Raw genomic sequence first — 14,561 nt, forward strand, 5'->3', positions numbered from 1 at the left:
GTTCTCTTGCTCTTAAATGAAAGCTGGGATTTTCACTCAGGCACACAGGAGGAAAGGTTTTAAGAAATTTTTTTTATATCTGTGATAAAACTGCAAATATCTGTTTTGTCTTACAGTGTCCTGTGCCAAAGTGTATCCTACCTCTGTTGTTAAGCAAGCCTTAAGTGTTGGCATTCCACTTGATAGCACCTAAACTTCAATCACAGACTCCAAATCATTTAGGTTGGAAAAGACCTTTAAGATCATTGAGTCAATCAAGTCCAGCCACTACCTGCATATCGATACCTTCTTTCCAAATCAAAGCATTAATTCTCTCCCACTGCATTCCTTACATAATTGTCCCGATGATTTTAAGAATAATATTCATGTTAGATCAGACTCCTGGAGACACTTAGCGAAAAGACGGAATTCAATGCACCACCTCTCATTTGCTGTCTATTTCTCTTAATTTTCCTAAATTTTTGCACCTCTGTTAGCAAGTATCTGCACTGGCCAGTCTCACAGTTACTAGTCATGGGAAGAGAGAAGGAAGTTACCCTTACAATGGGCTCCTGCAGCCAGAGACGAATGAGAGTCGCGAGGGTGTAGTACATCACCAGCAGTAAGATTGGATTAGCGTGGTGATACCAATGTAAATCTTGATTTTTGATGATCATCCAAGTGCTTGAGCAGTTTGTCTGAGTAAGAGAAGTGACACCGAACAACCTGTAAACATAAAAACCCAAAGCAGACACATTAGATAATAAACACCAAATCTTAAAAATGTTTAACAATATTTCAGAGGGAAATTTTTGCTTAGGTTTAATACCAGTTGCTCTGCTCAAAAATAGCATCTGCCATCACATCTAAAATGCAGTGAGTATTTTCATTCCACATATTTAGTCAAAAGAAGAGTTTTTTTGCAATAGCTTTTCAACATGGAAAAAATGGGAGTATAATAACATTACATTTACTATGTCCAATGAGAAAACTTGCAGTGACCTGCTCCCTGTAGATCCAGAGCTACAGAAAGTGGGAAGAGAAATTTTGGCTGCAAGTCCATTTGGCAAATCACAGAAATATGACATTTCAGATAGATTTAGTAAACTGACGTGTAACACCATTTCAGTAACCCTGCCAGGACACAGCTGTAAAGTATATCCTCTTGGCACACTGAACAGTTCACTGGCCTTTCTCTTCAAAAGCTAATACTATTAATAAATTGTTATCTATTTATGCCAATGTTTAGAAACATACTGGGCTCTATTGAGCTCATAGCTTTTATTACAAAAAATGGAAATATTCAGAAAGGATATTGCTTCAGATATATTCAAATAATTCAGGGAATTATTGCTTCAGTTATATTCAAATAATTGAGGGAAGAGAAAGAAGACATTTAATTAGAAGGATTATTATCAACAACATGAGATATTTGATGCTTCTGGAAAAACTGGGATTACACAATATTTCTGTCAAGTAAGGAACATATGTTGGTAAAAAACCCACTTAGTATTAAAAAAAAATCCTAAAATTTTCAATTTAATACATGTTGGATGCCTAGTAGATGTGCATATATACTGAATAAATACTGAAACAAAACTAATAGGAAACAATAATTAATCTGGTTCTTTCATTATAAAATATCTTGCAGAATTCCAAAGTTAGGGCATGAGCTACCAGTAGCATATGTCAGTCATATATGTCATTATAAACATATATAAAAAGCTTTTTCTACCATAATGTCTGTGAGAGTTTTCATTATTTAGCAAAACAAAGTCTAAGAGACAATTAAGAAGATCTCCTTATTGGTAGAACAATAATTCCCAAACTATTGTTCCTCTGAAACAGTGAAACAAACACATCAATAAAAAAACTAACCCAAAACAAAAACATGCAAGATTTTCTGCTGGGGAATTTAATTTTAAGAGTGTCTAAAACCTTAGTTCTTCCTTAACTTAGTCAGATTCAACATCAAAAGCTGAATGAATACAAATAATAGGTACAACATTCAACAGAGATGCCTGAAATCTGCTTTTGGATGCTGCAAAGTGAAAATGTTATACCCGTCCTTAACTGGAGATTTGCTACATGCGCATAATACCATTAACTCCCAGAAGGAGAGCTCCATAGCATTTTATGAAGCAATCTATCAGCAATCACTTCTCATTCTGATTGTCAACACAGGCCAAAGGTATAAACTTTAAGACCTTTCAGAGCTTTTGGGTGGATACAAGGTTGGGAAAAAAAACATTAAAAAAATCCTGCATACAAAGCAAATTGCTGTGATTTAAAGGAGCTGAAGGAGCTGTGGTTGGAGCTGACTCAGACTCAAACTTCCATAGTATCCAAGAACATTTGGAGTTGATGTTACAGTTTGGCTCCTTCTGGGTGAAATTCATGGTGGATTGTATTCTCTTCGTATTTCTATCAGGATAGAGGATAGAGGAACATCTTCTTTGTCTGCTTTCCTCTCTCTTACTGACTTGTCATTTTTGCTCATCAATGATCAGGGTTGTTGAGTTCCTACTAGTTGCTGAGTTCCTGTTAGTTTCATCTCTTACCTCCATTTCACAACACAGTTCTCCTTCTGTGGTTCATTTTTTCTATGTAAGCACAGTATAATTCACCCTATTTCTGTCTCCCAAGCATCAGAATCAGAGTGAAATCCAATTCTTACTGAAATGCAAAGTCTTTCCATTGACAGTGATGAGTATTTCCTACAGAAATGAGGGAAAGTTCCTGAAGGTTCTCAGAACCCTCTGCCAAGCAGACACAACCTTCATATCACGTATTCCATTCCTATAGTATGCTTTATAGTATACTATAGCTAGAAAGTCAGAACAACTTGTGTTTTACTTTTATCTCCACTGAAAAGAAAACATTTCACATAATCCTGGTGGTTAGGAAATTTTATTATGTTTCAGTTATATTCTTAGTTTCATTTGTCGGCTCCAAATTATTCATACATCATAATATTGGAATTAATTCTGCTCCCTTCTGGTCCTGCATTCAGCAAATATTCATAAGTTACAGCACATCTTTTACCTCTAAATTGCCACATGGTCAGCAATGTAGTTTAATGTATTTCACTTCAATTTATTCAATGTATTTTGCTTTGTCTCATAAATCTTTGATGTAGAGGAACCTCTCCTCATTTCTCATTTCTCCTTGGGCTTTGAGACTTGTAAGCCACAAAGTACTCAACACAACTTTCCCTGTTTATCACGCTCAAAATTCACTGTTGTCTTGGGAATTCTCATTCTGTCTCTTCTGGGCGCCAATAACGCTACAAGTCGCTAATCACTCAATATTTATGCTTCATCATTATCCTCAATGAGAACTGCTGGTGCAGAACATATTTCAGGGGGATAGAGTCATCTTCTCTTACACAAAGCTTCTAATTACACAGGGACGACTGCCATAAAATGTATAAGCAATATAAATTAGGGCATTATTCAGTTCTGCATATTTCATTCTGCAAAGTCTTTACATTCAGTGTGTCTGTACACCAGCTGTGTTTGAGTCCAGCTCTGATCCTGGTGTAACTTCATCTTACCTAACATACATGTATGCCATCAGAAAGGTCAGAATGAGTCCTAAGAAACCCACTAGCAAGTCAGGTACACATGTGCCTGGACGCAGAATATATATGAAACAAATTATGAAAAACTTATTTTTTAATGGATATATTTGGCTTTCCAGAAGACTGCATGCAATGTTGCAAAAAATGGAGATTTGCAAGATGTTAATAGATTAGTACTTCTACTATTTCAATGAACTAAAGCCAGGTTTTTCAAAGTCCTCATTGGTATTTTGAAAAGTTCATAGCAGAAATAATTAGAAAAAAGTTATAGAAATTATAAAAGGCCAAGAGGAACTTTAATGTCTGACTGATAAATGCTCTGAAATCACACAGTGAAAAGGAGTTCTTAAAATAAAGGTGGCATCCTCTTGTCCAGTTACTATTCTATAAGCTTGTTTTCTTGGAAAAGATTCCTATTGAATCTGTGAATCATCCTTCCAGCAGATGTCTTTCATGAAATCCTGATAAAGCTGTAAGCTGTGACCATACAAATTTCCCACTTTCTATATTAGTCTAACATTAAAATTCAGAAGAAGAATTTCAATTTCACTTGAAAACAGAAAAACAATTTCCTCTTGCACCCACAGATATTTCACCTAAGGAGCTGCCAAAGTTGCTAAAATTTTATTGCATGCGTTACTTATTACATTAATATATTATAAGAATTTTATTATATATATTACATATAATATTACATATTATTACATTACATTAATATATTATAAGAATCAGCATCATTACTCATGGTACTGAATATAAACCAAAAATAGCTATGCAAACAAAAAATATGTATCATATACACAATTATCAAAGCAGTCATTACATATTTGTTAGATTTTGCATTCTATTAAAATTATTTGGATTTTTTAAATTTTTTATTTTTTTTTTGTAGAAGCATATTTGTGAGTTCAGATTCTGCAACTGCTCATGTTTTAGGAGTTGACTTTAGGCAAGTATTTGCTTGCAACTTTCAAGGCCAGGAAAGGAAGCAATAATTCTGACTTCTGCACAACGCAGGACACCAAATAATTCTTCTATTGAACAATGATCTTGGGGATGAATAAGAGTTTATAGTCTAGAATGGCATCCAATCTTGACTTCAATTGATAGAAAATCTTCTACTGTCCTTACTCTTTTCCTGCGAGTTTCAGCTTCTGTAATAGTTTTGTCTAAATGAGATTTCCAGTTGCTGCATGTTCCTACAACCCTCTGTACTCCTTTACACAGTACTTGCCACTACACAACAGGGCAGGGCATCATTTTTCTATATTGTCTCTGAGTCTGCATGAAGATTTCAGCTTGAAGAAAATGTCTGCATCAAACCAATCTAGGAGCTGTATTTTCTGAGTTAGCATTTAATATTACAGGATGTGTTTTTTTTCTGTGGCCAGTATCTGTTGCATGGTTCCTCCCAGCAATGGCATCAGAACATTTTAGTGTGCTGGGTTGGATTTGGGCAATCCATCTTTGTAGAACTTCTGGATTTGTGCTGGATTTTATGAGCTTCAAACATTTTATGTTTATGAACAGTTCATAAAATTTATTTCATCTGGATATCTTCTATTGCATATTTATTTCACTCTCCTCACATGAGAGGAGATGAAAGTGGTGCCTGTGAGTCTGGGGTAGGAGAATGGAATATCAAGACTGCCATTTGAATAGCTGAGCCCTAAAATCAAGATGCTAAAAGTGATCAAATGAGAGAAGAAAATGGAAGAAGAGTAGAGCAAACAAAGAAGAGGAGAATAATGGAGGGGAGAATAAGGAAGAAAAGAGAGCAACAAATTCCGTAGAAATTGGCAAAAAAATAGTGTATTTGGAGAAGAAGGTGGTGGTTGCGGTAGAAATATTATTTTTCTGGGGCAAAAAGGACTTGAATACAGGGAGGAAAGTCAAAACTTCCTACTTCACAGTCCAAGCCCTGAATACTGAATTTCATGGAGAAGAGTATTTGAAATGCTGAAAGGGCTATGTATTTTACACTGCTTGAAAAGTGAACCTTTTTTCAAACACTGACTTAAAAGAGGTGCATACTCTTGTCAGGCTTGAAAATGTTCTGTGGGTAAGAGAGAGAAAGAAGTGGAAGGAACTGGAAAATAAACTAGCACAGAGAAAACATCATTCCTACACAATCCTCCTAAAAGTCAGTCCCCTTATCATACACAAGGCATCCTGTTGGGTTTTCCTTACTCAGTCTACAGAGCTACGCAGAAGTTAAGACCCATAATCTTATCTCCATAATGTCTCTTCCAAGAGGATGCTATGAGCCGCCCCACTCTCCCTCTTTGGGCTACATGCCCAAAGCAACACATGCACATGTTGGAAAGCACTCAGCCAGTTCTGTGGTACCTTCAGATCCATCCTTGCCTTCCAAGAGGTTATTATTCCCCAGGCTATTGGCTGGGAATTCAGACTGCACTGGAGCTACTGCTCCAGGGTACACTGAACTGACACCACGTTTTCACAGAAAGAGCAGAGCATTGGGAGGAAAGAGGTGGAAAAGCTGGCTGAAATGCATTAGGCACCCTAAAGAATTAGGGTTAAAGACAGGAGAAGGCATTTAGTCTCACGTGGGAAAAATTGGCATTTGTCTTTCCAAATCATGTTAAAAGATTCCACAGAGAAGGAGTTGATCCTTCATGCCTTCTCTTCAGCTCAACAGGACAACTGTGTAGGCAGGTAGTGCAGCCACCAACCTCAGTTCACAGCTGGACTAAAGTTGTTAAATGTATCCATACTGAAGTGATACAAATTTCAAAAAGCATTGCAAGTATTTTTAGAACTAAAAAGTCCTAGACCCTGTTTTGATTCAGACTTGGATAATTCAGACTGGCTAGTTGGAACTGTGCCTTATTAATGAAAAATTTGACTGTTTGGGTTGAGAAGCATTATGATAAATTTCAGCTTAACAGTTCAAAACATTTTTTTTGAAATATCTGTAAATGTAGACTAAGACTGGAATTGTTTTTCTTCAGCATGTTGCTATACCAACGCTATAATACAGGCATACACATAGTGAATGTAGTCTTGGTAGGTAAGTAGATTATTCTAACTTTTGTTTTAATGTCATCACATTTCTATAGCTCTTTAGCAGATGTCTTATATATATTTTTTTTTTTCTTTTTCTACCAAGTTTTGGTTTCCATAGCTTCTGTGCTTCTGTTGGATCAAAGCTTTTCTGGCAATGACAAAACCAGCCCTTGTGTATCTCCCACCCTCTTCTGAACATCAATGACTTTTCTTTTAAAGGAAAACTAATTTCATGCATATCTACTGCATGAGAAACTGCATGAAAAAGTGAGTAGTTTAAAATTTGTGTGCTAATATTGTCCATATAAAGAGGACGGAGAGAAATTATGAGCCATTAATCAGGAAGCTACAAAGGAGAAAGGATATCTTTAAGGGTGGTGAATTACCTAAAAGCTTGCAAAACCTGTAAATACAACACAAATCTTAATTCAAGCAGAAAAAAATGGCCATATGAGTAGCTACAATGGAATCACTTCGCTTTCAAGTTCCTTAACAACTTTAAACTAAGATGATAAATAGTATCTAATCTATAAACTGTTTTTTTGTTTTGAAGTAACCAGATAACTAAGTTTTCTCAGAGACCATGTGACTGGAAGCTGTTAAGGAATCGGCATCCTTTAAAAATGACCAAACTTCAGACATTAAAATACTTCACATATCTGAAATAAAACAGCCTCTCTGAGGGGAGCTTAAGTCTGAACATACAGACTTCTGAGCTCTAGGTCACATTTCCTCCAATAATTTAACTTTGTACTGACTTTCTATTACAAAAACTTTCATTGCTTTAGAAGCAATAATTCCTCACTCCTATCACTAAAAATAGGTGTGGGTCTATTAATCCCTTATTTACTAAAACCCATCTTCAAAAGCCTTAAATGAAGAAGATTTATCCTATCAATGAGTTTCTTCTCTGGATCCCCAAATCTTCTCATTACCCATGACACAGCTCAACTTTGCTCTGAGTTTCTCGTGAGCATCAATGTTGATGTTGCTCCTTTCAGCACATCAGCGAGCTAGAAAAGCAGCATGTTGCTGTAGCCTTTGGGGGCCTCTGCTGGGACTTCCAGAGGCTGTCATCTGATGAAGAAATTTATTGGAGACACAATTCCAGTATCTTTTCATTTCAATCAGACATCTGAGCATCTGGCACAGGGAGGACTGCCAGATAGGATAGAAAGAAGGTGGTGAAATGGAGATAAAGGTGCAGAAGAAATTGCTTTAGGACTCCTGCCTGATATCTTAGCTAGAATGACTCCATCAACATGATTTTTTCTCACCAGGGCCAGCACTGTCACTGCTTTGACAGCAGCAGCCTGGCTCATGTTTAGGTTAGACAAGTAGTTTGTTCTCAAATAAAATTAGGCAAATAGTTCTTTTTTCTGTCACTTAAATAAAACTATTCTAAATGGAGCAGCGTTTTGGTTTGTTTGGTTTTTTTTTTCCCAAATAGTTTCAGCTACAAACCAGAGGCAACTCAGGAAGGATGGAGGCTATGGGAGTGAGGCAGCCTTGCTGGGATGAGAGGATGGAGAGAGAACAGTCACACCAGCAGGAAAGACTGGTTGGTACCAGTGATTTGCCGGTTGCTCATCCTCCTCATGCACACACATATTCCCTGTCACCATAAAGGGGCACAAAAAACAACTAATACTGAACAGCACCATCTGAGTATGGACAACACCCAAGCTGCCTGGAAAGAATTAAAAATATTTAATGTTCAGTTGGAGTTTCTACTCAGAGATGAAAGTAACAAGAAAACAGGCTCAGGCTTCTAAGGAGTCATGTGGAAAGCATGGGAAAACCAAAGGCATGTTCAGAACATCCCTGGACACAAAGGCTTCCCCCTGTGAGAGGCTGAACTTAGACACTTGAGCACAGAAGAGAATGTACAACTCAAAAATGGCATAGCTTAACAATGACATGGTTAACAATGGCTTTCTGTGCAAATTAGTAACTGAGGCTATTGGTTTTTGAAAGTGAGTTTGCTGAGCTGCTGAAAGGAAAGGAGCCAATATCCCCACCTCAGATAGTCTCTCACAGGCAGAGCAGGGGACAGTCTGCTCCCAAAACTCAACCAGTAGTGCAGACCACAGACAGCCTTGTTGTCTTAAGCTCAGGTGCTGGGGGAAGAACAGAAGAATTCAGGTAAAACTTCAGCAGAAGTCATTTAGGAGGAGGAGACAGTGCTCAGATAACCCCAGTGAGCATTAGCATTTGGTGAGGTGGTGCTGATCAGAACATGCAAGTGACCTGGTACAACTAACCATGTTACTGCTTAGAGTAACATGTCCAGGAGAACAGAAATTGTTTTAAAGTGTAGCTTCATGCTATTTTAACTTTGAGGTAACTTGGTCTGTGATCTAGGACTCAGACTGCAGCCAAAAGCTTTGTGCTTTATTCCAAGTTCTGGCAATCTCAGGAGGGTTATGCTATTCATCTAACTTCCCTATTAGGGAATTTTTCCACCTCTGAAAAAGGAGGGATGATACTTTTCAGTCACATTGGGGCAGTCTGCTAGGTTCAGTGATGCATGCAGAGGATAAAGAGATTTTCCACTTACTCAGCTGGCAGTGAAACAGACTGAGAAAACCATGAGTGATGGATACCTTCATCAAGAGATTCTGCAGTAGAAAGTATGAGCAAAGAAAATATTTCTTCTTAGCAGCAAGTGCACTAAGGCAGAAATAAAAGCTATGATTCCCATTTGGTTTTAAAAATAAAAAGAAAGTAAAATAGCAGGATATGGAAAAGAAGATAATGGGATAATGAACAATAATGCCCGGGAAATGTTTGGAAATTGCCCAGGTTCAACACAAAAGCAGTATAACAGCTGATTTTAGATTGGTTATAAATTGAACATGATTGTCTCAGCTTTTATCAGCAAGTCCCAAACTTCAGTTAAATTAACATAAGCAAGAGATTAAGCATTTCCACTCTGTGAGTGTTTAGAGAAACCGGTGCAGACTGCCTCTGCCTGGACAAGGACTAACTCCCCAGTGTGTGCTCAACCGAGGTAACTCAGGACAGCGTGTTTTACCTCCAAGGAATGTGGGATGATTCATTTGTCAATGTTGATACATTGAGCTGAAAATATAGAGCGTTAAATATTCTTCATCACAATTTCTGGTGATGCCAGAGTATAAAGATAATTGTTCATGAGCACACCTCAAGAAAACAAGTTTGTAAATCCAAGAGAAGTCTGCTAATTACAATTGACATTCCTTAATACCACAGAATAATAGGAATACAAATAGGTAGGAGGAGAGGGCTTTTGTATCTTTTCTGTCCTTGTTTTCAGGCACTTGGTGAATGATCATAGAATGCAGATCTGTGATTTTCAGAAAATATGAAGAGAAAATTAAGTGATGGCTTTTTTACCATCACCCTTTGCATGCCCACACAGGAGAGGCAGTGATGGGCAAGAGAGTCCATTCAAGTGTCAGTGTTGGGATCAGACACTTGCAAGCCAATGGTGTGTATGGGGGAGTGGAGTGGTCTGTCCCTCCCAATCCATGGATAAGCTAGAGCTTCTGCTAGCAGGGTGATGTGCTGGTCACAGAAGAGTCAGCTACCTGAGAGTGCGCAGAACTGGGACAGCTACATCATCAGAGCAATTGCATGCCCAAATCAGTTGAATCAGAATCAGCAGGCAAGTTTATAACAGCATATCAGCAGCTTTAAAATCTTCATCACTTCCCTCTCTCCCTCTCACCTCAGTAGTTCAATGCATCCAAGGGAGAGGTGCCTCTGTCCAACACACAGCTGTCTGGATGCAGGAGACATCAAGGAAGAGCCAGTTCACCAACATTGTGTCACATGTCAAAGACTGATTTTTATGTTTGCAGCTTATACTCAATTTTCAGATGCAGTGTGGTTGTTGTTGGGAGCGCCAAGGCTCCCTGCCTTCCTCCCACTAATGGGAACCTGCTGTGACCAGGGCCAGCCCCACCAGGCTTCCAGGGGTCTCACCAGTGGCAGACTCACCACTATAGCAGAACACAGCTGGGAAACCAGTCTGTCCCACATGCAGAAAACCACTGTTTTTAAAAGGTCTTAGCACATGTCTCAGTTTACACCCCTTCTAAGTCCAGTGGAAGACAGAGGGATGTAAATCACCTGGGGTGCAATGTCAGTAACATGGATTAAGCTGTGCCTGCTTATTCCAAGGCCAGATTTGGAACTTGATGCAAGTTAAGTTATGGTGAGTGCTGACAGCTATGCCATGGGGATGAAACTGGGAAGGACTGCACTCCAGGTAAATGCTATTTACTATTTCCTCTCTTGCTTTTTCCTTGTCCAGCCTTTCATGATAAAGGGAGCCCAAATAAGGCCACCTCATAGTTTAGAAAGAGATTATAATAGCAAGGATGATTGTTGTCTTTTGTCAACAGGAGAGTGAACTTTGATTTCTAAGCTGTTAACAGAATCATTCACTTCCTTTGCAAAATATTTTTTAAACAAATATAAAGAAGCTGAAGTTCTGAGAAAGCCTGTAGGCTAAATCATTCTAAGTAAAATTCAACATCCTAAAATGCGGTTCATTATAGAGTTAAAATGAAACTCAGCTAAAAATTTTTGTAAGAATAAGGTCAGATATCTAACATCTCTTCCTCAGAGAGAAATTGTGGCTCTCTATCCAAATCTGGTCATTGTAACCAACATGGGGGCTGGCCTGGAGTGTTTTGGGGCATGTTCTGCAACTGCAAAGTGTGCTTTTGCTGATAGAGGATGATGGCAACAGACTAGTGCAGTGCACTGTCTTTTCAAGGCAAGTATCCAAGGGTCTGGCCTGGATACTTGGCAGTGGTGTTCTGCTTCTCATCCATGATGAGAAGCCCCTAAAAATACCAAGCAGAGGGCATGAAAGCTACTGCAGCCAAAGGGCAGTTCAGTATAGGATACATAAATGAGCTTTAAATACTCCATCTTTTCAAACACTGGCTTGTGACCAAGTCAAAAGGCAACCCCAAAAACCTCAGCATTTCCTACAAGGTTAAGAAAATTCTGCCTCTCAGAGGTGAGTCACTTTTGAGACAGGTGCCAAAGATGGTCTGGAGCAAGGATTAGAAGTGGCTGCAGCTCAGGTGAAACATGTTGCCTAGCTCTTGGCTCCAGTGGAGCTACAGAAGCAACAGCAGAGTAGGAGATCAGTGCCTTGCCCTGCAGAGGTAATCAGTCAGCTACATCTCTATTTTGGCAATATCTGATCTCCTAATGGGATTTTATTTGGAAGTTTAGCCTCTAATTTAGCAAAAAAAATATTACAGCTGGATGTCCAACCCTGATTTGACAACTCCAGGAACATTTTTGAGACAGTGCTTAAGCATTTATAACCCTGGTTGAACAGAATATTTGGGCTACAAAATCTGAATCTGTATCAAAGCTTCCAGGGAAGTCCAAATGAAGGATTTGGATTGGACTCTTCTCAGATTAATCTGAAAACAAACTGAATATCCTAAATCTACCATCTGTAGCAGATATCTTTTCTCCAAAAGTAAAAGAATAATTTAAGCAGGCTTATTATTAGTTACTGTAAAACCTATTTTAAAAGTCCTACTAAATAGATTTATAGATAACTTTCAGATGAAAATTTCCCCTTGAACAAAACTCCTTAGATTAGACTTCTCAACTCATACTGCAGCAAAGCAATCAGTTGTGTAAATCCAAATTCCCATTCACTTAAGAAGGAGTGAAACAAGGTATGACTGTGAAGTGGATGACACTACCTGGACTCCCAGGTTTGCCTCATTTTGTAAGGGAGATGCTTTCATAAATACAAACCAGTTGTATTTGAACTATTTTAAACATTACTTGCCTGGAAACTACAGCAAGACAGGGCTAAACTATAGGAAAGCACAAAGCTTTTAATGTACATTGGATTGCTGGATATTTAAATTAATATGTTTATAAGCATAGTTTTAGACAGGAGTAACTCTACTGACTCAGGACAAACCTCATGCCTCTGCACTGATTCTATTTCTTCATGTTGGCAAGGCCTTATCAGTTCCCCAATTACATTCTTTTGCCAAAATAAACAATATCAGGAAGAAAGGAGGCAGCAATCTGAAAAATGGCAGACATATTACTGTGTATTTTTTCAGGCTGTGACACGGTGTACCTAATTTCTAAAGTCATTTTAGCTCATTGACTTGTTTTTACTAGCCTGGGTGAAAAGAACTTTATGGTAGAAATATAATACTTTCTGAATTTTGCTTTATATGGATACCTCTTGTAGTTTTTCCCCATCTTTGCAATATTTGCAATATTGCATCAATTTGCAATATTGATTTGCTGGCAGCATGCCTACCCCTGGCAGACCAACTCTATTCAGATTTTTCAGTACACTGTACCTTTTTCAATCTGCAGATCCCAGAGCTCGCTCCAGGGAATTTTGGTGTGTTTGTGTTTCTGCCACTTCTACCTGCACATCACAAATTCACACAGCCACAGCAGCAGAAGCAAAACTTTGTAGGACATCAATACTTCAGTGTTCAGTAATATCACTCTTAGGGCAAGTACTTAGGGCTATGTTATCATAATATCCTATTTTGGTGGGGGAAGCACTTTGTTTGCACAATCCCATAAGGTTTTAGGGCAAAACATGTAATTCACCAGATTTCAGGTTATCCCTCCCAAGAAAACTGCTTTCCTCTGGTGACATTGTTCAGCCACTTCTTACAATCACAAATGGTGAATTTTGAGTTGAAGAGTTCTCAAAAGGAAGGAACAGCTCAAGGATGATGAAAATCTTAGCTGAATAATACTGTTGACTTGAGAATTTTCCGGTTTGTTTGGGTGTAGTTTAACTTTATTTAGTCTGAAATCAATCGATAGTCTGACAAGCTGAATGCATTACTATTCAGAGAAAACACATTTTTTATTGATCAGAGAAACCACTCATACATTTCTTGTAAACTTGAGAACTCAAACCCGGAAAGGAGCTTTTTAAAACACCAGACTGACTTTCTACAGAGAGAAAAAATATCCACCAGCAGCCCAACAGGAGCAGTTTTCACATCTTCCCTTTAAATTCAGGAGAGCTTATTCAGGGGATTGGGCCCTCAAATACAGAGAAATAAAAGTCCTTCTTTCATATGGAATCACATTTAGGCTGGAAAAGACCTCTAATATCATTGAGTCCAACCATTAAACCAACACTGCCAAATCCATCACTAAACCATGTCCCTAAGTGCCATGTTTACAGATCTTCTAAGTATCTCCAGGGATGGTGACTTGACCCCTTTCCTGAGCAGACTATTCCAATGGCAGACAATTCTTCTGGTGCAGAAAGTTTCCCTAATGTCCAATCCAAACCTCCTCTGGTGTCACTTGAGATCATTTCCTCTTGTCCTGACAAGAGAGTGACAGCAGAAGACATCAACCCCCACCTCACTACAACCTGTTTTTAGAGAGCCACAAGGTCATGGCTGAGCCTTCTTTTCTCCAGGCTTCCCCCCAAATCTTCTCCAGAACAACTCTAGTTCCCTCAGATATTCCTCATAAGACTTCAGCTCCAGACCTTTCACCAGCTTTTGTTGCCCTTCTCTAGGCATACTCCAGCACCTCAATGTCCTTCTTGTCGCAAGAATTTGGGGAATCAAATTCTTTTCTTGGCATATAATTTGCCCATGAAAGCCATGTACTAATATTAATGGGAACTCTGCATATTTAGCACATCTTCAAACCAAGACTGTACATAAAATAGCAAGGTATCGATTTTCCTCTAGGATGAAAAATGCTAAAATATTTTTTCTGCAGCATTCCAATACACGTCTCTCATTTTTCCTCCTCTAGCCACTGCTTATATATCAGCTTGACTCGACCACTAAAAATCATCAGTGGCTTTCTCACACTAAGATTTTCACTTCCAAGCTCTGATAACACCTGTCTTGATGCTCTTCAAAGACATCTCCCTGAAAGCAGATCAAAGATCCACGATAAAAAGACCTGCAAATGAACAATGAATACT

General features: G+C 38.4%; 1 protein-coding gene across 6 annotated transcripts in view; it reads right to left on the reverse strand.

Annotated features, from left to right (window-relative positions):
- The window catches only part of PIEZO2 (piezo type mechanosensitive ion channel component 2), a 286,113-nt gene that overhangs the window by 99,253 nt on the left and 172,299 nt on the right, over positions 1-14,561 (reverse strand). For all 6 annotated transcript variants that reach the window (XM_086892756.1, XM_086892783.1, XM_086892749.1 and 3 more), the window contains exon 8: positions 543-705. In XM_086892756.1, the coding sequence (XP_086748882.1) occupies positions 543-705 (163 nt within the window). The remainder of the gene's footprint in view (positions 1-542; positions 706-14,561) is intronic.

Source organism: Cyanistes caeruleus, chromosome 1 (genome assembly GCF_971803275.1).
Source record: "Cyanistes caeruleus chromosome 1, bCyaCae1.hap1.1, whole genome shotgun sequence".
NCBI lineage: Eukaryota > Metazoa > Chordata > Aves > Passeriformes > Paridae > Cyanistes > Cyanistes caeruleus.